Source organism: Moschus berezovskii, chromosome 25 (assembly GCF_049115385.1).
Source record: "Moschus berezovskii isolate FMDL1 chromosome 25, NW_MosBer_1.0, whole genome shotgun sequence".
Classification (NCBI taxonomy): Eukaryota; Metazoa; Chordata; class Mammalia; order Artiodactyla; family Moschidae; genus Moschus; species Moschus berezovskii.
The window spans coordinates 42912153-42938881 of NC_142484.1; the positions used below are offsets into that span (position 1 = coordinate 42912153).

Here is a 26729-nt window from a genome sequence, read left to right on the forward strand (position 1 = left end):
ACTCCTTTTCCTATTTGGAACCAGTCTGTTGTTCCATGTCCAGTTCTAACTGTTGCTTCCTGACTTGCATACAGGTTTCTCAAGAGGCAGGTCAGGTGGTCAGTAATTATTAGGGAAATGCAAATCAGAACCACAACGAGATATTACTTCATACCTGTTAGAATGGCTTTTATCAAAAAGGCAAGAAATAAAAAGTACTGGACATGGGTTCAATTGCAGGTTATGGAACTAAGATGCTGTAAATAATGTGAGTTGGCTAAAAAAGAGTGTTGAAGAAGATGGGGAGAAAAAAGTACCCTCTACAACTGCTGATGGGAATGGAAGTTTGTGCAGCCACTGTGGAAAACAATATGAAGATTCCTTGAAACAATTAAGAATAAAATTACTGTATGAACCAGCTATTCCACTTCTGAATACTTATCTGAAGAATAAGAAAATATCAATTTGGAAAAATATATCCCTTGAATCTGCCTTCAATGCAGGAGACCCAGGTTTAATCGCTGGGTTGGGAAGATTCCCTGGTGAAGGAAATGGCAACCCACTCCAGTATTCTGGCCTGAAGAATTCAATGGACAGAGGAGCCTGACAGGCTACAGTCCATGGGGTTGCAGAGTCAGACACGACTGAGCAACTAACACTACTTATATTCATATATTCATTACAGCATTATTTATAAGATCGGAGAAGGCAATGGCAAGCCACTCCAGTACTATTGCCTAGAAAATCCCATGGATGGAGGAGCCTTGTAGGCTGCAGTCCGTGGGGTTGCTGAGGGTCGGACACGACTGAGCGACTTCACTTTCACTTTTCACTTTCACACATTGGAGAAGGAAATGGCAACCCACTCCAGTGTTCTTGCCTGGAGAATCCCAGGGATGGGGGAGCCTGGTGGGCTTCTGTCTATGGGGTCACACGACTGAAGTGACTTAGCAGCAGCAGCAGCAAATGTCCATCAGTAGATGAGAAGTAAAGATGAGATAAACACACACACACACAATGGTATATAACTCACCCTTAAAAAACAGAAAATTTTGCCATTTACAATAACATGAATGGACCTTGAGGATACTATGCTACATGAAATAAGTCAAAGACAGATATCCTATTATTTTACTAAAAAAACCAACAGAAACCAAATAAACAAAACAAAAGGAAAATAGATACAGTGAACAGAATAGTGGTTACCAGAAGGGAAGCAGTTGAGAGAGAGCAGAAAGAGTAAATGGAGTCAACTGTATGATGACAGATGGAACTAAACTTTTGTTATAGTATGTACAGAAGTTGAATATAATGTTGAACACATGAAACATATAACATCGCAAACCAATGTTACTTCAAAAAAATTAAAAAAAATAAACTTTGGATTTTTAAATCTCAAGAAACTTACTTGGGAAAATCTGGTCTTTTAAAATATCTCAGCTACAAATGCCAAGGGTTAACTCTAGTCTCCATCTTTTTAGAGCCAATCAATTTCATGCCAGAGACTATGAATAATTATCCTTTCCTTTTAAAAGTGAAATTTAAGAGGATGAAAGTGATTATTTATTTATTTAGGTCAGTTTCAGCAGAAATTTATATTACAGCTTTAGACAGATCCAAGGGAATACATGTGAAATAAGAGCTTATCTTCAATGCTGAGTGTGTGGTTAGATACCACTTTCCTCAAGATAAAAGCTATTCAATTATTTTTTTAAAAATTCATTAAGGTTACTACATTGTACAACTCTAGGGGAAACATCCAAATTTTACTGTATTGTGCTAGGGAATGAAATTATCATAAAATACAACATAAATGTTACTCCCTAGGGTTGTGTATTTTTATTGTCCTATAAATCTATTCTGTCTCAAAAATTAAAACTCAAAAGAACTAACAGCTAACATTTATTGAGAGGTTACTACTAAATAAGGTATTTTAGTATACAATTTATCTGCCTGGTATCAGCCTTGATTTCTATTTATTATCCCCATTTCATAGATTAAAAAAAAAGTATGTTGGAAGCCACCTGCTTGCAGCACATAAATCATCAGAGCTGAAACACAAAGGTAGATCATAAAACTTTGAATACAAATGCCAAATTCTGAGCTCATAATCTCATTGGGAAATGCTTAGAAATATAAGGATACTACGGCCTCTTGATGAAAGTGAAAGAGGAGAGTGAAAAGTTTGGCTTAAAGCTCAACATTCAGAAAACAAAGATCATGGTATCTGGTTCAATCACTTCATGGAAAATAGATGGGGAAACAGTGTCAGACTCTATTTTTGGGGGCTCCAAAATCACTGAAGATGCTGACTGCAGCCATGAAATTAAAAGACGCTTACTCCTTGGAAGGAAAGTTATGACCAACCTAGATAGCATATTAAAAAGCAGAGACATTACTTTGCCAACAAAGGTCCGTCTAGTCAAGGCTATGGTTTTTCCCGTATGGATGTGAGCGATGGACTGTGAAGAAGGCTGATCGCCGAAGAATTGATGCTTTTGAACTGTGGTGTTGGAGAAGACTCGTGAGAGTCCCTTGGACTGCAAGGAGATCCAACCAGTCCATTCTAAATCTCGATCCTGGGTGTTCATTGGAAGGACTGATGCTAAAGCTGAAGTTCCAATACTTTGGCCACCTCATGCAACAAGTTGACTCACTGGAAAAGAGTCTGATGCTGGGAGGGATTGGGGGCGGGAGGAGAAGGGGACGACAGAGGATGAGATGGCTGGATGGCATCACCGACTAGATGGACATGAATTTGAGTGAACTCCGGGAGTTGGTGATGGACAGGGAGGCCTGGCGTGCTGTGATTCATGGGGTGCAAAGAGTCGGACACAACTGAGCGACTGAACTGAACTGAACTGATGATCCTTGAAGAATGACTGTTACTCACCTCAAGTCCCTGTGCCCAATGCACAGTGAGGCCAAATGATACCAAAACATCAGAGTTTGGAGGAGACAGAGGTTTATTGCAGAAGAGGGGTGGTTCACGCCTTAAAAAAATACCACCCCCAAACTCCCAGAAGCCTTTCAGCAAAGTCCTTTTAAAGGCAAGGTGATGGAGGGATGTGGTTAATTGTTGCATACTTCTTGTTCTTGCAGCTGACCATGTGGGTCAGGTCACGATGTTCCCGTAAACCTCCAAAACAACAAACGCTATTATCTGTTCTGCAAATTTTTATCTAAAAGTATAATACTCTTAAAGTTTAACAACCAGAGAAGCGGCTCACGGAGCCTCCCTCAGCTGTCAGAACAGGCTCCTTTCGCACCTGCGGGGCAGCTGGTGCGAGGCCAGGCAGGAGGTCAGCTTCCCATCGAGGCTCCTCAGAGTAGGCCATAGGCCGCCACTCCCGCTTGGGGCTGCCCGCCGGCTGTCTCTGAGGGCGCCGCTCTTTTGCAGTCTTTACAAGCCAAACAAATGAATGCCCCTGCCCTGCCCGGTGTCCACGCCGGCAGGCAAATGGGCCAGGTCCTACAGACTGCCACCCTGGGAGACTGCTGTCGTGGCGACCACTGTGACTCTGACCGTTGGTGAAGGGGACGGCTAACGGCCGCGCGCTAACGGCCAGTCTCGCGATAGCAGTCGCACGCTGACCCCTGCTCCTATTACACGCTCTCTTGAGCTCAAGACTTGAGACCTTGTGAAAGCCATTGATGTTAGCAGAGCACATCTTTTTCGTTTATAAAATGGAGATAATATTTCTGTATTATCTCTGAATGTCCATGTATCAGATAAGATTACTGCTATTTAGTCAGTAAGTTGTATCCAATTCTTTTGTGATCCCATGGACTGTTGCTTGCCAGGCTCTTCTGTCCATGGGATTTCCCAGGCAAGAATACTGGAGTGAGTTGCCATTTCTTCCTCCAATCAAATAAGATAATGTTTGTTAAATGTTAAATATTACAATGAAGAAAGTACTGTTTAGGATTTATTCAAAGTATTAGAATTGTTGCCTTTGGTCATTAATTTTAACCCTAACCATATTTAGTTTTCTTTTCCATACTAAATTCTGAATCTTCTGACAGTGACTTCACAGTCGGTGACTTGAAAATAAAAGCTTTGGAAGCTCGTGAACTTGAAATTATAACTTTGGTGTTTAAAAAGGTAGAAAAGAATATATTGATGAAAAGGATCAGTTGTAATAAATACTTGAAGTATGGCAATTAATCAGGATAAGAAGCCCCATTTGTATATACACCAACAGCAACTGTGATTTTAAGTATCCCTTCTGAGATTCCTTCCATATGCCATGAGTTTCATAGGACATTACTGAATTAGTCTATTTCTCCTCTGTGAAAATATTGTAAGGAAAAACAAAACAAAATAATGTGACTCTGAAAAAAGTGGTTGTTTATTTAGCTCTGATGAAACAATGCAGAGGTGATCCACAACTGGTAGTACAGTTCTATGGTCCTTGATTCCCAAATTCCACCTCCGAAGGCATTCTAATGCCTTCACTCTAATCAGTAGGAAGCACACAAAATGGGGAGAGGAGCACATGCCCATTCGTCTTTAAAGACCTACATTGGAAGAGTTTTTTTAACAATTCTATTTTATCCCCATGGTCACGCAGACATGGCCACACTTAGCTCTAAAGGGAAACTGGAAAATAAAACCTCCAGCCAGTAGCCATGTGCCCCACATTTAGTGTAGTCATTATTTGGAAAAGAAAGGAATTAGTATTAGTAAAAAAAATAAAATAAAAAAAGTAGCAGCTTCTATCACAGTGTTCATTGAAGTGCATAAAATTAAAATCATATACCTTTACCACAGTATTATGTCTGGGTTTCATTTAAAACAACACTAATTCTCTAGTGGTAAATGAACTGTCAAACCACTTCAGTATACTTGCCTTGAGAACCCCATGAAGAGTATCAAAAGGCAAAATGATAAGATACTGAATGAGGAATTCCCCAGGTCGGTAGGTGCCCAGTATGCTACTAGAGATCAGTGGAGAAATAACTCCAGAAAGAAAGAAGGGATGGAGCCAAAGCAAAACAAATACCTAGTTGTGGATGTGACTGGTGATAAAAGCAAGGTCTGATGCTGTAAAGAGCAATATTGCATAGGAACCGGTAATGTTAGGTCCATGAATCAAGGCAAATTGGAAGTAGTCAAACAGGAGATGACAAGAGTGAACGTAGACATTCTAGGAATCAGTGAATTAAAATGGACTTGAATGGGTGAATTTAACTCAGATGACCATTAAATCTACTACTGTGGGCAGGAATCCCTTAGAAGAAATGGAGTAGCCATCATGGTCAACAAAAGAGTCGGAAGTGCAATACTTGGATGCAATCTTAAAAATGACAGAATGATTTCTGTTCTTTTCCAAGGCAAACCATTCAATATTACAGTAATCCAAGCCTATGCCCCAACCAGTAATACTAAAGAAGCCGAAGTTGAACAGTTCTATGAAGACCTACAAGACCTTTTAGAACTAACACCCAAAAAAGAGGTCCTTTACATTATAGGGGACTGGAATGCAAAAGTAGGAAGTCAAGAAACAACTGGAGTAACAGGTGTAAGGTCAGACCTCAGTGGCCATTTTGGCCTCTTCCCTTCCCCCCTTCTCTTCTTCCCACTGGCAGAAAAAGGCTGACTATTGTGCTCTGTTCCCTCATTCCCTCCCCCATTGCTAGAGTGTCCTTGAGGTATCAGTTCCTGGTAGAGATCAACCCTCTCCTAATCTCACCCTCCTAATCTCCTGTCTAGAAACAGAATTCTGCCCAGAAATAGCAAGAACTATTCCGCTGTGTCAGCACAACCTTGAGCAGATCGGGAAACCAACCTGGTCTTGCCCCCTGGCTAACTGACCTATGAGAGACCAACACTCCAAATCTTGCCTAAAGTTATATAAGTTATTTCTTGTCTTTGTTCAGCGCGGACTTCCTGACCTCACTCTGTTAGGTCTTGGAGTTACACCTGGGGGTGCACAGCCAGTAAAACCTGTTACATTATCTATTTGGCATTTGGGTTCTTTTGTTTAACATCATTGGGCCGTTTTGACCTTACATTAGCCAAATTTGGCCTTGGAGCACGGAATGAAGCAGGGCAAAGGCTAATAGAGTTTTGTCAAGAGAACACACTGGTCATAGCAAACACCCCCTTCCAACAACACAAGAGAAGACTCTGCACATGGACATCACCAGATGGTCAACACCAAAATCAGATTGATTATATTCTTTGCAGCCAAAGATGGAGAAACTCTATACAGTTAGCAAAAACAAGGCCAGGAGCTGACTGTGGCTCAGATCATGAACTCCTTATTGCCAAATTCAGACTGAAATTGAAGAAAGTAGGGAAAACCACTAGATCATTCAGATATGACCTAAATTGAATCCCTTATTATTATACAGTGGAAGTAAGAAATAGATTTAAGGGACTAAATCTGATAGATAGAGTGGCTGATGAACTCTGGACGGAGGTTTGTGACATTGTACAGGAGACAGGGACCAAGACCATCCCCATGAAAAGAAATGCAAAAAAGCAAAATGGCTGTCTGAGGAGGCCTTACAAATAGCTGTGAAAAGAAGAGAAGCAAAAAGCAAAGGAGAAAAGGAAAGATATAAGCATCTGAATGCAGAGTTCCAAAGAATAGCAAGGAGAGATAAGAAAGCCTTCCTCAGCGATCAATGCAAAGAAATAGAGGAAAACAACAGAATAGGAAAAATAAGAGATCACTTCAAGAAAATTAGAGATACCAAGGGAACATTTCATGCAAAGATGGGCTCGATAAAGGACAGAAATGGTATGGACCTACAGAAGCAGAAGATATTAAGAAGAGGTGGCAAGAATACACAGAAGAACTGTACAAAAAAGATCTTCATGACCAGGATAATCACGATAGCGAGATCACTCACCTGGAGCCAGACATCTTGGAATGTGAAGTCAAGTGGGCCTTAGAGAGCATCACTACGAACAGAGCTAGTGGAGGTGATGGAATTCCAGTTGAGCTATTTCAAATTCTGAAAGATGATGCTGTGAAAGTGCTGCACTCAATAAGCCAGCAAATTTGGAAAACTCAGCAGTGGCCACAGGACTGGAAAAGGTCAGTCTTCATTCCAATCCCAAAGAAAGGCAATGCCAAAGAATGCTCAAACTACCGGACAATTGCACTCATTTCACACGCTAGTAAAGTCATGCTCAAAATTCTCCAAGCCAGGCTTCAGCAATATGTGAACCGTGAACTCCCAGATGTTCAAGCAGGTTTTAGAAAAGGCAGAGGCATCAGAGATCAAATTGCCAACATCCCTGGATCATGGAGAAAGCAAGAGAGTTCCAGAAAAACATCTATTTCTGCTTCATTGACTATGACAAAGCCTTTGACTGTGTGGATCACAATAAATTGTGGAAAATTCTGAAAAAGATAGGAATACCAGACCATCTGACCTGCCTCCTGAGAAACCTGTATGCAGGTCAGGAAGCAACAGTTAGAACTGGACATGGAACAACAGACTGGTTCCAAATAGGAAATGGAGCACATCAAGGCTGTATATTGTCACCCTGCTTATTTAACTTCTATGCAGAGTACATCATGAGGAACGCTGGGCTGGAAGAAGCACAAGCTGGAATCAAGACTGCCGGGAGAAATATCAATAACCTCAGATATGCAGATGACACCACCCTTATAGCAGAAAATGAAGAGGAACTCGAAAGCCTCTTGATGAAAGTGAAAGAGGAGAGTGAAAAGGTTGGCTTGAAGCTCAACATTCAGAAAACTAAGATCATGGCATCTTGTCCCATCACTTCATGGGAAATGATGGGGAAACAGTGGAAACAGAGTCAGACTTTATTTTGGGGGGCTCCAAAATCACCGTGGATGCTGGTTGCAGCCATGAAATTAAAAGATGCTTACTCCTTGGAAGGAAAGTTATGACCAACCTAGATAGCATATTAAAAAGCAGAGACATTACTTTGCCAACCAAGGTCTGTCTAGTCAAGGCTATGGTTTTTCCCGTGGTCATGTATGGATGTGAGAGTTGGACTGTGAAGAAAGCTGATCGCCGAAGAATTGATGCTTTTGAACCGTGGTATTGGAGAAGATACTTGAGAGTCCCTTGCACTGCAAGGAGATCCAACCAGTCCATTCTAAAGGAGATCAGTTTTGGGTGTTTGTTGGTAGGACTGATACTAAAGCTGAAGCTACAATACTTTGGCCACCTCATGCGAAGAGTTGACTCACTGGAAAAGACTCTGATTCTGGGAGGGATTGGGGGCAGGAACAGAAGGGGATGACAGAGAATGAGATGGCTGAATGGCATCACCAACTCAATGGAGGTGAGTTTGAGTGAACTCCATGAGTTGGTGATGGACAGGGAGGCCTGGTGTGCTGTGATTCATGGGGTCGCAAAGAGTCGAAATGCCTGAGTGACTGAACTGAACTGAACTGAGAGGAGGAACATATGGGCCAAACCTGGAAGTGATCTACCCTCCTTCTCCCCACATTCTACTGTCCACAATTCATTACAAGGCCACAACTGAGTATGAGTTTGGTTATACATACAGGAGTTTAGGAAATGGGTTTAGTGAACATATTAACAGATGTGTGTTAGGTCTTTCTGTTTGAGCCTTTTCAATTTTTTACACTTTAGGATCTAGTAATTGCTTGAGATTTTAGTTTTGGTCTAGGATGCCTCACTTATGTTGAAGCCTCAGTTCTTGACTGAGAAAAAGTAAATTATTTTCTCTCACGTGCCATTATTTACTTTTCTCCATTTTCTATAAAATTTTCCCACTTAAGCTCATTGTCCAACAAGCATAAAAAAGCCATGAAATTCTGTTTTCCTTAGCCATTCCATGTCCTTTTTTCCTATGGAACTTCCAAAAATATATTCCATTATTTATGGGTGAATAATTATTTCTATTAATATTATTTGTTTGAGAAAAAAATTGCCTATCTCTCCTCTCCTAACATCTATTATCATCTACATGCTGAGCAACACCATACCTATTTTTCATACAAGTTCAGGGTCTTCTGTATATGTAATTAATTATTCCATCGGGAGAATATTGAGAGGATCACCTATTAAATAAAAGCATAAGAGCCAATTCAGGGCCAAGATCCATTTTACTCAGTCATAAACCTTGGGATACTAAGGGCATGTTCCAAAATTTGCATTTTAACTGATTTTATAATTATGCTATTGTACTTGAAAATTGTTTGTAAAAATAAATCAAGAACTTAAATTTAAAATAAGGTCAAATAAATTTATGCTAGCAACTGGAGTTACATGGTTTTAGAAAGAAAAATAAATATTCCATATTTATTTATTCAACAAACTTTTATAAAGTATCCACTCTGTGCAGGCATTTTGCTATACACTAGGGATTATTGTTGTTTAGTCACTCAGTTGTGTCTGACTCTGCGACCTCATGGACTGCAGCATGCAAGGCTTCCCTGTCTTTCACCATCTCCTGGATCTTGCTCAAACTCATGTCCATTGAGTTAATGATGCCATCCAACCATCTCATCCTCTGTTGCCCCTTCTCCTGCCTTCAATCTTTCCCAGGATCAGGATCTTTTCTAATGAGTTGGCTCTTCAGGTGGCCAAAGTATTGGAACTTCAGCTTCAGCATCAGTCCTTCCAATGAATGTTCAAGGTTGATTTCCTGTAGGATGGACTGGTTTGATCTCCTTGCAGGCCAAGGGACTCTCAAGAGTCTTCTCTAATACCATAGTTCAAAAGCATCAGTTCTTCGGCGCTCAGCCTTCTTTATGGTCCAACTCTCACATCCGTACATGATTACTGGAAAAACCACAGCTTTGACCTCATCCATCAGAGGGCAAATGTAGTGAAAACCACAAGTACAGAAAACTAATCAAACTGATCACAGGGATCACAGCCTTGTCTAACTCAATGAAACTATGGCCTATGTAGGGCCACTGAAAACAGATGGGTTATGGTGGAGAGTTCTAACAAAACATGGTCCACTGGAGAAGGGAATGGCAAACAACTTCAGCAGTCTTGCCTTGAGAACCTCATGAAGTGTATGAAAAGGCAAATAGATATGACACTAGGAATAACTAGCGAATATGATGCAGATGTTTCTGTCTTGGAATTTACAGTCTAATTAAGAATTGGGCCGTGAATAACTAACTGTAATCTAAAGAAAATAAATGACTAAAAGGGGGGAATTATGAGTGTTACTAAATAGAGGGGACCTAAACAAGTGTTTCGGAGAAGGCAATGGCAAGCCACTCCAGTACTCTTGCCTAGAAAATCCCATGGATGGAGGAGCCTGGTAGGCTGCAGTCCGTGGGGTCGCTAAGGGTCGGACACGACTGAGCAACTTCACTTTCACTTTTCACTTTCCACTTTCACACATTGGAGAAGGAAATGGCAACCCACTCCAGTGTTCTTGCCTGGAGAATCCCAGGGACGGGGGAGCCTGGTGGGCTTCCGTCTATGGGGTCACACAGAGTTGGACACGACTGAAGTGACTTAGCAGCAGCAGCAGCAGCAGCAAACAAGTGTTTATTGTCAGAGAAACTCTGAAGATCTGATATCCTCAAAAATGAGCTGGAAAATGAGAGTTAAGTTCCAAAAAAAAAAAGGGAAAAAACACAAATATTTTCAGTCTGCTAAAAAATAGTCTTGCAACTTCCCAGAGTCCCTTGTAATTAAAAACCTCTGCTGACATCAATGTAGCCCTACATTTTCAGTTCCTAACAGCCTTTCACATCCATTATCTTAATTACTCCTTTAAAATAACTAATACCATATTCATCATTACACTCGTAGATGAAGGACTGTGATTCAGAGAATTTAACTTGACAAGGTTACACTGCTAATAGGTAGTAAAGTTAGACCATCACCAGGGTTGGTCATATCTCCAAGTCTTCCAAATAGAGTTTTATAGGAAAAACATAAAGTTGTGGTTAACAGATTTGTTGTTGTTGTTTAGTGACTAAGTTGTATCCAATACTTAGGATTTCCATGGGATTTCCCAGGTAAGAATACTGGAGTGGTTTGCCATTTCCTGCATTGGCAGGCAAATTCTTTACCACTCAACCACCTGGGAAACCTGGTTAACAGATTGCCTGGGTTAAAATCCTAATACTTACTAATTAGTTGACCTTTGGTCACTGTCTTGACTTGAATTACTTCATTTACAAAATAAGGAAAATCATAATATCTACCTCATACATCATTGTAAAATTTACGTGATTTTTACAGATATCTGTAAATGCCTATCTATTAATGGAAAAATTTCATTAAGTGATAAAGTCACTGTCTCACATGTTGATGCATAGTCTATTTTCTAACTCCATTTAGAAAATAAATTTTAAACAATGGGATAGACCAGTATTTGAGACCTCCAGTGGACAGAAAATGTTTCAGAAAAACATTATATCTAAGCTGAGCTGATGGCAAAATGATAGTACTTTCTACTTAGAAAGACTCATAAAAGCAATTTTTGAGATGGAGTTATATCTCTATTCTAGAAACTTTTTAAAAATGAAATATCAAAAATTTAAATAAAGACAGTATTACTGAGTTTTCTTTTCACCTTGCACTCTGATATGGTTTGCATGGTACTGATGCTAGTAGAGATCCCTATAAAATAGGAACTAGGATCCTGCATGGCTAAAAAGAAAAACAGAAAGGAAAAGAACAAATGCCTAGGAAGCTGATGGATGGAGTGGGGTGATGGAAGAGTAATTGACAACAGCAGCAAGTGACAATGAATATCAAGGGAAAGGGAGGAAAAATACAGTCTACAAACGTTTGACATTCAGTAAGGGAATTGCATTTAACAGAGACAAACATTGCATAAACATCTGACCTTGTATATTGGTGGCATTACCAAATAATCCCAAACTTCTCTGTATTTTGTGACAAGAATCTGATTGATTCAACTGACTACGTGCCTTTGAAGTTCTATGATATGAAGCTTTTAAGGTACTTATCTAAAAGAAGAGAGTGAGAATGTCCATAATATCAAGGGCCTTCTCTATGCTGAAAGAGTATTTTATATAAAACTGGGCTGGATATGATGCTTTGTGTTTTTTTATTTGTTTGTTAAGATTTTTTTTAATGTGGGACATTTCTAAAGTCGTTATTGAATTTGTTACAATATTGCTTCTGTTTTATGTTTTGGTTTTTTGGCTGCCAGGCATGTGGTATCTTAGCTCCCTGACCAGGGGTTAAACACACAACACCTCCATTGGAAGGTGAGGTCTAAAGCACCTGGACCACCAGGGAAGTCCTCAATGCTTTGGGTTTTTTTTTCAACTTTCTTCACAAAAAGAATTAAGGGAATTCCTTAAAAAGAATTAAGGGTACTGTTATAACTAGAAGAAAAGATCTGTTGTCATCTTAATGTATTTATATTTCAATACAATTAATAGATCTACACCAAGTAAGGGAGTGTAACAGAATGATTGAGAGCAGAAATCTGACAGATAACTAGCTTGAATTCTGGCTCCACCACTTACCAGTTGAATGACCTTGGATAAACCATTGAACCTTTCTAAGCATTAGTTTCACCACCTGAAAGTTGCTTCAATTGTATCCTCTTTACAGAGTTACTGTGAGGGTTGTTTCATAAGTATGTAATAAAACAGCCTACTACACAGGAGTTAAGAGCATAGTAAAAGCAGTAATCTCTGTTGCCAAGTGGTAATTAAGTCATAACAAAGATATGAATTATATTTCCTTTTATAATTAAACTATGAAGATGAGGCTTTGTAATTTGTAGGGAAGACTATTTTAAATTGAAGGTTGACAAATGCAAGCACACCTATGAAAAAATTCAAATATATTTTCAAGTGATTTTAATCAAAGCATCTTAAAAATAATTACCCTTAATATAAATAGAATCTTTACTAATTATACTTCCCTGTGGCTAACTTTGTGTGCCACGTTGCTTCAGTCATATCTGACTCTTATGTGACCTCATGGGCGGTAGCCCACCAGGTTTTTCTGTCCATGGGAGTCTGGAGGCAAGAATACTGGAGGGGGTTGCCATTTCCTTCTCCAGGGTACTTTTCCAACCTAGAAATTGAACCCAGGTCTCGTCTCTCGTGTCTCCTGCATTGGCAGGTGGGTTCTTTACCACTAGCGCCACCTAACTTTATTTGATGTTAATGTTTTTTCATCCGTGCATATGTATGCTCTTACACATTCATAGCAATAACTCTTAAATACAAGTTTAGAGATATGAAAGAGAAGAAAAACAGAATTATATAAGAAGAAAATATGGGATTTGAAGTGAGATGATTGATACAATTTTGGAATTAGCCATTCAGAAGACATATGACTTTTAATGTGTCATCTAGATTTTCAATCTCATTAACTTTATTTGTAGCATAAGCATGCTGAGCTTTACTCTATCTCCTTTTTGTGAGGAACATACAAGGATGTGCTAATTCATATCTGCTTTGAGAGTTGACAATATCTTTTCCCAACCCTTTACTCAATGAGAAGTGGCTGGTACTTTGAAAGAAACAATCATGGGACTATTTACATTATGGAAATTGACAGTACAAGTCAATATATTCTCTACTACCACCCTCATTTTTCCTCTGAGATCTGGTTAATATTTTTCTAGCACATTACTGGGAATGTCAAATGAAAAAAAATATGCTTTATGAACTCTAACATGTTATGCAAATATGTTATAATATTCATTACAGAAAATTATAAATAGAGTGACAATCTGTGACTTGCATATGAAAGTATCATTAAATAATCTTATCTAATTAAAAAGAAAAGACATAAATGAGCTTATAGGATCCATTTAAATGATTTAATAGACTTGTGTATGTTAGAAATGCCCTATCAAATCAAGCTGATGAAGGAATATTATATATAGAAATTTTGCAGTGTGACTAACCATCCTTGTTTGCCCAAGACTGTGGGGTTTTCCAGAATTAAAACTGAGCTATATAATTTCCAGAATATATCACAAAATGAAAACATGAAGCAGTTCATTCAAAAATTATTAAAAATTTCAAGATAGCAAGAGCAGAGCATTAAACCAGGTATGGATAAGTTTGGGTGAGGAACACTCAGTTGCATGCCTATAAAGCTGGCTCTACCTAGGACCCAGGACTTTCAGTGCTAAAATCAGAATAGACTGGGGGAAACAGAGACTAAGATGGTTGGTTGTGACTCTACCTTTGCTTCAAAAATAGTTAGCATTAACATTAATGTATTATCAAAGACTTATCACACCTAATGAAGAATACCAACTGTAGGAGGTACTGTCAATTCAGTCATAAGAACAAGAAGACAGCTTGAGCAACACTTTGCCTATAAGACGTTTGCTTGATTCAGTCTGTGCCATTCAGTGAACTAAATGATTCTACTGTGACTCCTGAATTTTCCTGAATGCACAAGTCTAAGAATATGGAATGCCATTTAAAATTTTACCTTAAAACAACCTTCAGACAAATTGTAAATGAAGAATGAACCATTATGATTAATGTGTAAGAAACCTTTATAGATATGTTTGTAAACTGGAGATAAGATCTAAGAAATGTTGAAAAAAATCACTGGATAATGTAAATCACATGTATACTGTGTAAATATAATATGTATATAAACAAAAGGATTACATGTCATTTTCTTTGCATACACACACACAAGTATACGTATACACACATGAACACTGGTGTTACCAAAGGGAAAAATCAGTCTGATGTTTAAAATAAACAATTTCAAGTGATAATACAAGAAATAATTCTACTTTATTGAGTTCATGGAGATGACTATAATTTTGACGGGTTTCACCATTGTCTTTGGGCAGTTAAAATTGGAGTGGCGGTTCTCTAATGCAGACGTTAGTGTGCATCAGAACTGCTGGAAAGACTTTTTAAGGCGAATGGTGAACCCCAGTGACTTTCTGATTCAGTTTTAGGTAGGGTTTGAGTGTTTGCATTTCTAAGAAACTTACATAATTTGTGGATCATTTGTGACCTTTAGTGCTGTGTGTGCTATGTCACTGAGTCATGTCCAATTCTCTGAGACCCCGTGGACTGTATGTAGCCCTCCAGGCTCCTCCGTCCGTGGGGATTCTCCAGAATACTGAAGTGGGTTGCCATGCCTTCCTCCAGGGGATCTTCCCAAAGCATGGATCAAACCCAGGTCTCCCCACTGCAGGCTGATTCTTTACCGATTGAGCTGCCAGGGAAGCCCAAGAATACTGGAGTGGGTAGCCTATCCCTTCTCCAGAGGAACTTTCTGACCCAGGAATGGAACCAGGGGGTCCTGCATTCCAGGTGGATTCTTCACCATCTGAACTGTGACCTTTTAACTGCCATCTAATAATTACACGGTAAACAGTCGCCCACAACAATGTTTGCTTCATTGCTTTGTTCCCCATAGGTGAAGAGACTTCCTCAGTCAAATTAAAAATATTTTCTAATAAACATAAATGCTAATTAATTATATCTATGCCTATAGAGCTGGCACTTGGTGTAAGAAACCTTGAAGTTGGAATGAAAGTTAATGCTTTATTGTAACTAGGAACTTTCATACATACTTTTTGATCTACAGTATTATATTTCTGCTGCAAGTCATCTAAATTATAAACTTTTGAAAAGTACTCAACCATGAAATACAACCTCATAAAATCACTGTGTGTAACCCTATGAGGCTGTGTACTTCATTTCCAGAAGAAAGCTGTACAAGGAGAGTGAATTGGAATATAGCTGGGGGGTGGGGGGCGGGAGGTGCTGTCAACTGTCCCTTCTCTTTGATCTTAACATGCATCAATGTACATTTTTCTATCTTCTGTTTGGTTTTTTTCTCCAGTTATATCCCTGAAACTCTGTGAAATGTTAAAATAGGTTCCGTTCCGTCGCTCAGTCGTGTCCGACTCTTTGTGACCCAGTGGACTGTAGCCTACCAGGCTTCTCCGTCCATGGGATTCTCCAGGCAAGAATATTGGAGTGGGTTACCTTTTCCTTCTCCAGGGGATCTTCCTGACCCAGGGATCGAACCCGGGTCTCCCGCATTGGAGGCAGACGCTTTAACTTCTGAGCCACCAGGGAAGCCCTAAAAAATAGGTTAGAGAAGCACTTAAAATTAAATCAAATAAATTCAATGTACTCTGTTCTAAAAATTTAACCATGTATTTTTTCCACATTTTAGACTCCAACAGGCATGATAAAATGTAACGTTTATAGCCCAGCTTCCTAGAAAGGAGTATACTGAATTAGGAAAACGTTTACCTAGTGCCTGCTTTGTAGTAGTTGCTCAATTTTTTAAAACATCATTTTCATGGGTACACATTGGAGCAGTTATCAATATGAAAATATTTCAAGGTAGAAATTCATGATGTGGAATTTTAAAGACAGAAGCATTTTTAGACTGTAACAATATAGGAGGAAAATATTTTAGATGGAGGAAATAATATATTCAGAGGTAAAGTTTTTAAAGTGTGAGTTCAAATTTAGAGGTTAGAGAGAAATTTTGCCTAAATCATTGAATTTCAACCCTGTTTGCACATTAGAACCATCTGGGGTGTTTTTAAAACTCCAAGTGCCTGAGCCCCACTCTATCCCAATTAAATCTGAATCTCCAGGGCTCAGAGATAGGCATCGATATTAAAAAACAAGCGAACAAACACAAAAACTCTCCAGAGTGCTATTGGGGAAGAAATGAAAGAGAAAGATAGATGGAGTGACAAGCTGAAATTTCCTATTGTTATCATCAGCCTGAAACTGTGTTTATTAATTTCCCATAGGAATGGAGCACGCAGACTTGAAGGCATAACACAGAGTAATTTGGGCAACTGTCACTGCCCTTCACAAAGAACTTTGAGCCATTTTGGCATTTGTGACTGCTAACAAGGTCCCTGCTGGCTTGTTAGACTTTCCATCTGTGGGGAACCCTTGGACAAGAGAGAGACAATAATGCATCCTGCACCTTGCTGATGATAGTCACTAAATTCATCTCATAGTGCATAATAAAAGGTTTTCAAGGTGTGTCAGCAAGTCAGTATAAACACTGCCCCACTTAGTGTGCAGAAAAGAGCATGGGATTTGAAATCAGTCAGAGCCATAGTCAGTTCCTTGATTGCCTCGGTTTCTAGCGTGAATTTAAGTGTGTTTTTAAACTTCTATTAAGTCTTCTCATCTGAAAACTTGGGACAGTGATAATGTTCATTCCTGGGATTCAAATGAGATCATGTACCTGAAAGACATTTGAAAAGTTTGATCTATAAATTACTATTATTTGAGCCTAGAATTCCTCTTGGACTCACTCTTCCAAAAGGGAATAAAATCTTGGCAAGAGAAACTATTGATGTTGGTGTTATCTTTTCTATTATTTCAAGGTGATTCACCAGCCAAAGAATGAATTGTATGAAGAAGTAAAATAGAAAATAATTTATTCACATTTTATGTTATTTACATCCATGACATTCTCTTTATTTGGTCACTTCACAAGTAGGAGCGTAGAGCTCTTTAAAGGTCCCTTGTAGATTTTATAGAGAGAAATGTTATTTTTCTTCCTCCTAGTCTTTACAGGATGGTATCAGTGAATAATTGAGAAGTATTTTTTAAGGCTTTTTAAAAAATTGATGTATAGTTACTGTATAATATTATATAAGTTACAGGTGTACAACATACTGATTCACAGTTTTCAAAGATTATCTTTCATTTATAGTTATTATAAAATATTGGCTATATTCCCTGTCTTGTGCAATATATCCTTGTAGCTTATTTTACACCTAACAGTTCATACTTATTCACCTATCCTTATACCGGCCCTGCCCCCCTGCTCTCCCCACTGATAGTTTTTTAATTCTTCTCCATATATGTGAGTCTGCTCCTTTTTGTTATATTCATTAGTTTGGTATATTTTTTAGATTCCACATATAAGTGATATTATACAGTATTTGGCTTTCTCTATCTGACTTATTTCACTTAGCGTATGTTCTCCAAGTCCATCCATGTTGCTGAAAATGGCAAACATTCTCTCATTTTTAGGACTGGAATAGTATTCCATTGTGTATATACAAACACACACATTGTACATATCTGCATATATATACTATGTTGAGAAATATTTTATATTTTCTTTTAAATACAAAGATGTGCAAGGTTCTATTTCTGACTATGGAAAATCAAAGCAAAGTCTTTGCTCTCTGTTTCTGAGGACTCTCCAGTCCTATTTTAAGAGATTAGATACACATAATCCGTTTAAAATTGTTATTATAATCAGATTGTCTGTATTAACAATTTGGTACTTATCACAAAGAGGTTGGGTGTTTGTCCAACCTGTACCTTTGAACTATTTCTGAGCACATAACACAATGTATCTGACAAACCCCATGTGTTTCTCATTCAAATACCCTTCATAAGAACATTGGAGGTTTTCCTAGATGCATCATCTGGCAAGTTAGCAAAAAAATGAGTAAAGAAACTCTAGGCTGGCTGAAAGCATGCTTAGAATAGCAATCTAGTTTTCAGGATCACCCTGACATGCTTCTATTGTTGGCTGAGGGCAGGCTTTTGTAGAGAAATCGAGTTTAGGAGGGATTTCCTGAGTGGTGCTAGTGGTAAAGAATCTGCGACCAATGCAAGAGGCGGAAGAGACATGGATCTCATCCCTGGGTCAGGAAGATCCCCTGGAGAAGGAAATGGCAACCCACTCCAGTACTCTTGCCTAGTAAATCCCAGGGACAGAGAAGCCTGGAGGGCGACAGTTCATGGGGTCATGAGTCAAGAAGTGTCTGGTGCCGGGATGGATCCTTAAGGTGGAAATTTGTGGCAAAGGCAGTTTTTCTGCAATTGGAGTGGCCCATATTCTTGGTTAGCAGCTCTCTGGATAGGCACCGATTTATCAGATGCAGCAAACTTACAGAAATGATAGGTACTATTCAGGAAGCATTTGTCTTGTGCTAGATTCTAGACTAATTGCATCATACTTGCTATACAAGTGAGAGAAATTGTTCGATAAATAGACAAATAGATGGAGAAACAATGGAAACAGTGAGAGACTTTAATTTTGGGGCTCCAAAATCACTACAGATGGTGACTGCAGCCACAAAATTAAAAGACGCTTGCTCCTTGGGAGAAAAGCTATGATCAACCCAGACAGCATATTCAAAAGCAGAGACATTACTTCCCCGACAAAGGTCTGTCTAGCCAAAGCTACGGCTTTTTCCAGTAGTTATGTATGGATGTGTGAGTTGGACTATAAAGAAAGCTGAGCACCAAACAACTGATGCTTTTGAACTGTGGTATTGGAGAAGACTCTTGAGAGTCCCTTGGACTGCAAGGAGATCCAACCAGTCCGTCCTAAAAGAAATCAGTCCTGAATATTCGTTGGGAGGACTGATGTTAAAGCTGAAACTCCAATACTTTGGCCACCTGATGCGAAGAACTGACTGATTGGAAAAGATCCTTATGCTGGGAAAAATTGAAGGCGAGGGGAGAAGGGGATGACAGAGGATGAGATGGTTGGATGGCATCACCGACTCAATGGACATGAGTTTGAGTAAACGCCGGGAGCCGGTGATAGACAGGGAGGCCTGGTGTGCTGCAGTCCATGGGGTCGACACGACTTAGTGACTGAACTGACTGACTGAGGGTATGAGAGAGGGGTATTAATTATTCCCTTTGTAACCAATGAAGAAAACAAGGCTCACAAAACATGACTTGAGAAAAATAATACTTTTTAAAAATAAGAAATATGGAATTTAAACCCAGTTTGCTCTTCTCTAAAAGTCTTTTCTCTACAAACAGTATCTTCAGATTGCTAAAAACACCACTACAGGTTCACTAAGATACTTTAAAGGGTACCTGGCGCAGAGAGTTTTAAAAAAATTTATTTCCAGATCTTCCTCCCAAATATACTTTACTAAAATGAGAAATCTCCTGAGATTCTTCTTTACCACCTACCCTTGCATAATCTCCCTTCAACTTTTCAGAGGAAAAGTGTACCTCTAGCCTATATCCATACTTATCACAGTACCCTCCCAGAAGGGGTAAAATCATACGAGGTACTAAACCAGCAGAGAACTCAGAATATTGGTGCCAGTGTTGCTGGAATGAATGGCTCTAACAAAAAGTAGCGAGTATCTTGAAAGTTAAGTGCTTTGTAAATAAAAGCACTTTTAGCTTCTTTCATCAAAGAATTTTTGTTTGAGTTGTCACTGATGGATTAGATTATTTTGATGCTGAATCAGCTATGTCATTTTTGGCATATGTTAAAAAAAGACTTTAAGTAATTAAGTGAAACTCCTATAAAAATCTTTTTATTATCGTCTAGTTTTTTATGAGAATAAAGTTTTCAGGCCTAATGATTTTTTTTTTAATTTAGCATTGAAAATATGCTGAGCCTTATTCTTTCTAGCAAGGACTATTGCAGGGTATTGTAGATATCTGCAATACTTCTTAACTAACGGATGTTAGTCACTCAGTCGTGTCTGATTGTTTACGACCCCATGGACTGCACCCCCCACCAGGCTCCTCTGTCCATGGGATTTTCCAGGCAAATACTGGAGTGGTTAGCCATCCCTTCTCCAGAGGATCTTCCTAGCCCAGGGATCAGTCAGATTCTTTACTGCCTGAGCCACCAGGGAAGCCCTTTTAAATACCAATCTTTCATAAATATTAAGAAATGAATTTTTAATAAAACTTTACTTTTTATATTTAATAACTTATTTTGTAAAATACTTAGTGTTACATCATTCTAATAAAATATGTATTACTAAAATTTTTAATGACAATCTAGATTATATTGTCACATGAAGTTTTTAAAAGGTAATTTTAACTTCTACACCTAGTTTTGTTGCAGTATAGTATGAGAGGCTGATGAACTTTTTAAAAATATTTCAAGCATAATATATAACATTTTGGCATACTCCTGTGGGAAAACAGATTAAGAACATGAGATGAAAAAACGGAAATCCTATAAAATTTCAGACTATAATAGAAGAGTTTGTTTAGGTACTTTTGATATGGATGATGGCAAATATCAAACCATTACACTGGGAACATTTTTATAAAGTGATTTCAAATTTTTATTTTAAAATTTATACTATTTTCAATATCTATCCCTGAATTTTTCCTCTAAAACTATTTGCAATTATAATTAAAGCAATTTAGAATCTACTTAAAATATGTGAGAGCATACATAAAAGATGGTTTTAAAGCTTTCATTTTGTTCTACTCAAAGATAAAAACTTAAAGACCATTAATCTACAGAAATTCCCCCCATGATATGTGACTTATTACTAGTAGGAAAAGCAATAAACCAATGCATTTAAGAGCTTAAGTTCTGGAATAAAACAAGTTTGTGTTCCAACCTTAGCTTCTGTTATTTGCCTTTTAATCTTAGACAATTTGCTTAAACTGTCTAAACTGCTTTATCCAAATCTACATAACAGAGATTATGAAGATAACTAATTTGTAGGATCATTCTGAAGGTTACATGAAAATAGTCATGTTAAGCTTTTAGAAAAATCCCTGCATATATTAAGAACCATGTATATACAACCTTGGGTTTCTCAGGTATCGCTTGTGGTAAAGAATCTGCCTGCCAATGCAGGAGAAGCAATAAAAGTGGATTAGATCCCTGGGTCAGGAAGATCCCCTGGAGAAGAAACGGCAACCCACTCCAGTATTCTTTCCTGGAAAATCCCATGGACAGAGGAGCCTGGTGAGCTGCAGTCCATGGGTTGCAAAGAGTCGGACATGACTGAGCAACTGAGCATGCACACACACACACAATCACAAAAGTTGTCATACCAAGCGATGTCAGAGGGGAGAGAGAAGTGTGTGGTCTTGGGCTAAACTTTCGGAGGTAGCTGGGCTTGATGTTGTCTCTAAGAATGAGTATAAAAGCTCAAAAGGAGGAAACAAAAACATCAGCTGAGGGGGCAGAGATACTGTCAGCCACAATGGTAGGCGAACACAAAGCATTGAACTCAAAAGTCAAGAGCTGCACTTTAAAAATGGAGCTAACCACAAAATAATCCTACTTGTTTGAAAGGAAGCTAGTTTCCCTTTGCCTCCTATTTTCTGCACTGTTTCTATCCTACCTTTTAAAATAAAATTATAACCTCACAGTTTCTGTTTTCCTGATAATGCTAAAATTTGACATTCAGTATGTCCTTGGCATTTTCCTTCAGCTTGGTTCTGATTTACAGTTTAACTCTGTTCCTCTCACTTTGTTTGATTTTAAATCTGAGCTCTACTTTTGTTTTGTGTTTTCCCTGAATGGACACTGAAATGATATCATACTTCACCTATTCCCTGGTAATGTACAGGAGAGAACACAGAATATCAAGAGCTCAGATGTTGCAATCTAACTGATAGGGGTTAAAATACTGACTCAGCTACCACCTATGCAAGCTTGGAAAACTCAGGACTTTTCTGAGTTTCATTTTTCTCTTCTTTCCAGTGGGGATAATTTCTAATCAGCAGAGCTGCTGCAAAGACTAAAGGACTTATGTCACAGAAAGCATTTAGCTCAATTAACATACAGGAAAAAATAACTCTTATCATAATTATTATTCCTGGTGCAATGAATAGAGCCATTTAATGGAGTCCTGATTAACTTTGAAATATTTTGCAAAATGAAACACATTACCCGAGGTCCTCCAGACTGTCAAAGATGAATTGTAATGTCAGTGGTCACAGGCTTTAATTTTTCTCTGGAATCAGAAACAAAAATTAAAAGTAACCACCAGAACTGGAAAGCAAGAGGACACATAACAGCTGGAAAGATCTGTTTTTAAGTGCTGGTACAGGCTGAAGTGAGAGTGACTGCGGATTATTGCAAAAAGGTTGTATTACTTTTTAGGATCTAAAGGAGGAATACTAGGCAGAAGCAACAGGATGGAACACAGCCTGGCTTAGCCAATTCCATCTGGCTAATCAGTCCATTGTGACCAGATTAACACCATTCAACTCTACAAAGATTTATTAAATTCTCACTGGGTATCTAGAATATAAACAGTCCCAATACAGAATGCATTTTATGATTGACTTTATTGTTTTGAATCAGGCAATTATTTTTCAAGTGCAGTTGTAAACCAAATGAGAAACTCACTTAGATTTTCAATCATTAAAACAAATTACTTTTTTTTTTTTTCCAATTTTCTTTTTGCCAACAGGATTTGCTAATCCACGTACTGGGATAGCAGATGCCTCTCAAAGCAGTATGCATAATGCCTTGCACATCTATATGAACGGAACGATGTCCCAGGTACCAGGATCTGCCAATGATCCCATCTTCCTTCTTCATCACGCGTTTGTTGACAGGTTGGTTGGCACTTCATAAATTACGTGCTTATTGATTTTAAATGCAGAGGATGTCAAGAAGATGTACAAAAAGCCAACAGATCCATAAAAAGATGCTCAGCATCACTAGTCATTAGAGGAATGCAAATTAAAACCAAAATGAAACAGTACTTCTTACTTAGAATGGCCATCAAGAAAAAGACGAGAGATAGATGCTGGCCTGGATGTGGAGAAAGGAGAATGTTGTGCAGTGTTGGTGAAATTTGTAAACTGATAGCCATTATGGAAAATGCTATGGAGGATCCTCAAAAAATTAAAAATGCAACTGCCATATAATCCAGCAGTCCCAATTCTGGGAATGTATCCAAAGAAAACAAAACACTTAACTTGAAAAGGGCACTCCTACGTTCATAGCAGCATTATTTACAATAACCAGGATGTGGAAACAGCATACGGGTCCATCAGTGGATGAGTGGTTGAAGAAGTTGTCACCATCTCCACTCACTCATTTTCTCAAGAACATGGATATAGTATCAAATAAGTAAGTGAAAGATTATTAAGCAGATTTTATTGCTTTCTTGGCAACTTCAATATTATAAGAATTAAGTAATATCCCATATCAAGTTTTATTCAGAGATCAGTTTTCAAGAAAGTACGTAAGCACCAAAATTATGATAGCAAATAATATAAAAACCACCAAACCTAGACATCAAGACAGAAGGAAGAGTGTTGGGAAAATATCCTACCGGAACAGATTAAACTCTGATTGCTGTTGCTGTTCAGTCAGTCATGTATGACTCTTTGCGACCCCATGGACTGCAGCATGCCAAGCTTCCTTGTCCTTCACTGTCTCCGAGAGTTTGCTCAAACTCCTGTCCACTGAGTCAGTGATGCCTCCCACCGTCTCATCCTGTTTACTGAGTCATTTTTATGTCATATTATCTTTTGGCATTGTTTTTGATCTTTGGTGCCATCCTGTGAACTTTAAAGAAACCTAAATTTCCTAGATCTCTTGATGCACCAGGCAAGAAACATTCAAACTATGGCTTTTAGGCCACATTTGTCCCTTACCTTATTTGTAAATAAGATGTAATTGAACACAACCACAACCATTCATCTACATATTGTCTATGGCTGTTTTCATGCTAAAATGGCAGAGTTGAAACAAGACCATGTGGCCCACAAAATAGAAAAGATCTAGTTTCCGGTCCTTTACAAAAAACATTTCTTGACTCCTGCGAACCACCAAATTCCATATTTATAAGCCAGGTGAGAGAAAATAGTTGATCTTTATCTAGCCCACCTTGATCTATATAGAAAATGCTATAATTTAATTCAATGTTTGGAGGCATGTTTAATGGAGGTAAAGCTATTATGAAGATATACAACATTTAGAAGCCTCTTCCACCTTTGAAAATTAAAATTTTCTTCTTTCTTAGAATTATTTGTTAATCCTATCTTATGGCTGCTCAGTTGTGTCCAACTCTTTGTGACCCCATGGACTGCAGCATGCCAGGCTTCCCTGTCCTTGCCATCTCCTACAATTTGCTCAAACTCATGTCCATTGAGTCAGTGATGTCATCCAATCATCTCTGAAAAGCATCTTTATAAAGAAGGATAGAGACCTGTGGATTGCTGCAACATCTGAGCTGTCCTCTTAGTTATCAGCGTACAGAGATGCATTTTCCAATCAGATGGTGTATTTACTACTGTTCAATTATTCACAAACATATTTGTTGAATACCTACTGTGTGCTGAGTACATTTGCCTGAATGTTCCACACTCATTACTGCTGCTATGCATTGCTTTTACCGGTCTCCAAATCTGGAACGTATTTTCCATGACTAATCTAATTTCTGTACAATCTTCAAGACTATTTTCAATTTTTAGCTCTTCCATGATGAATGACCAGACCATGACTGTCTAAAACCATTTCTCCCATCCATGTTGGAGCCAGCCCCGAATCACTAGCAAGGTTGAATTATGTACATATTTTGACAACTTTGCATTCGTTGATCTCAAGCATAGCTAGAAACCAGTATTGGTAAGAGTATTTACATCAGGAAACTGGCAAATGCTACAAATCAAGGCTTTCACTCTGAGAGAGCTGGTTGTTAAAATAATGGCCAGCGTGATCCTGCTCCTATCTGTTAACTCACATCACTTTCTCTACTTCTTAATTTGAACACATCATTTATATCATTCTTATTGATTATGTGCTTTCCTTATTGATCGTGCTTTGTCTCTACCACTAATCTCTGAGCTACTATGGCAGGACCCACTTCTTGAATTATATCTGTTTTTTTTTTTCCGCACAACATTTTGTCTACTTTGTAATTAGAAGATCTGTAATAAATTTGTATCACATAAATAAATAACTGAAAAAAATCTTAGCAATTTATTTTCATCATAGCTATGAAGGAAACTATGGAGAAGTCAAGTCTGGTAAAGCACAAATCATTCAAAGCTATAAACTTGCTTCAAGATTTAGCATGTTTCTAGACCATTAGACCTTGTTCTTGACATTGGCTAAACAGGATAATGAGAGAAGATCACTGGCCTAAAACAGCTTAGTCTAGTGGGAAATACAAACAAGTAAACAACTCTAGTATTTTATAATTCATGCAGTCATTACAGGATGATATATGAATGGCTCCCTGAAGGGCAGGAGGCCAACAAGACAAGAAGGGTATTCAGGATTGGGAGAATAACTCTCACCTCATTGAAACCAGGCACAAGCTAGAAATATGAACTGAAGAAGAAAATGGAAGCTTAAGGTCCAAAAAAAAAAAAAGAAAATATGCCTCAAGGCACATGTGTAGAGAAAGTGAGAAGATTCCAGTGAGCAATTAGCTTACCACCAAAATGTACCATTGTTGGGCAAATAAAGACATCAGTTCAGTTCAGTTCAATCTCTCAGTCCTGTCTGACTCTTTGCAACCCCATGGACTGCAGCACACCAGGCCTCCCTGTCCATCACCAACTCCCGGAGTTTACTCAAACTCATATCCATTGAGTCAGTGATACCATCCAAGCATCTCATCCTCTGTCGTCCCCTTCTCCTCCTGTCTTCAATCTTTCCCAACATCAGGGTCTTTTCCAATGACTCAGTTCTTTGCATCAGGTGGCCAAAGGATTGGAGTTTCAGCTTCAGCATCAGTCCTTCCAATGAATATTCAGGACTGATTTCCTTTAGGTTGGACTAGTTGGATCTCCTTGCAGTCCAAGGGACTCTCAAGAGTCTTCTCCAACACCACAGCTCAAAAGCATCAATTCTTTGGTGCTCAGCTTTCTTTATAGTCCAACTCTCACATCCATATATGAGTACTGGAAAAACCATAGCCTTGACTAAACTTGACTTGACTACTCTGAGACTGAGGATAAATCATTTTCATTAAAAATTCACTCATTCGTCAAGCATTTTAAGTTTTTGCTATATTCTAGAAACTATGCCAGTGACTGTGCCTTTTTATCTATTGGTGCGAGTAAAAAGGCCTGACCTCCAGATGCTTTGGTGTTGTTTAGTAGCCAAGTTGTTCC

General features: G+C 38.5%; 1 protein-coding gene across 1 annotated transcript in view; it reads left to right on the forward strand.

The window, feature by feature from the left end:
• The window catches only part of TYR (tyrosinase), a 125416-nt gene that overhangs the window by 26905 nt on the left and 71782 nt on the right, over positions 1-26729 (forward strand). Inside the window, exon 3 of the mRNA XM_055415076.2 lies at positions 23063-23210. Within this exon, the coding sequence (XP_055271051.1) occupies positions 23063-23210 (148 nt within the window). The remainder of the gene's footprint in view (positions 1-23062; positions 23211-26729) is intronic.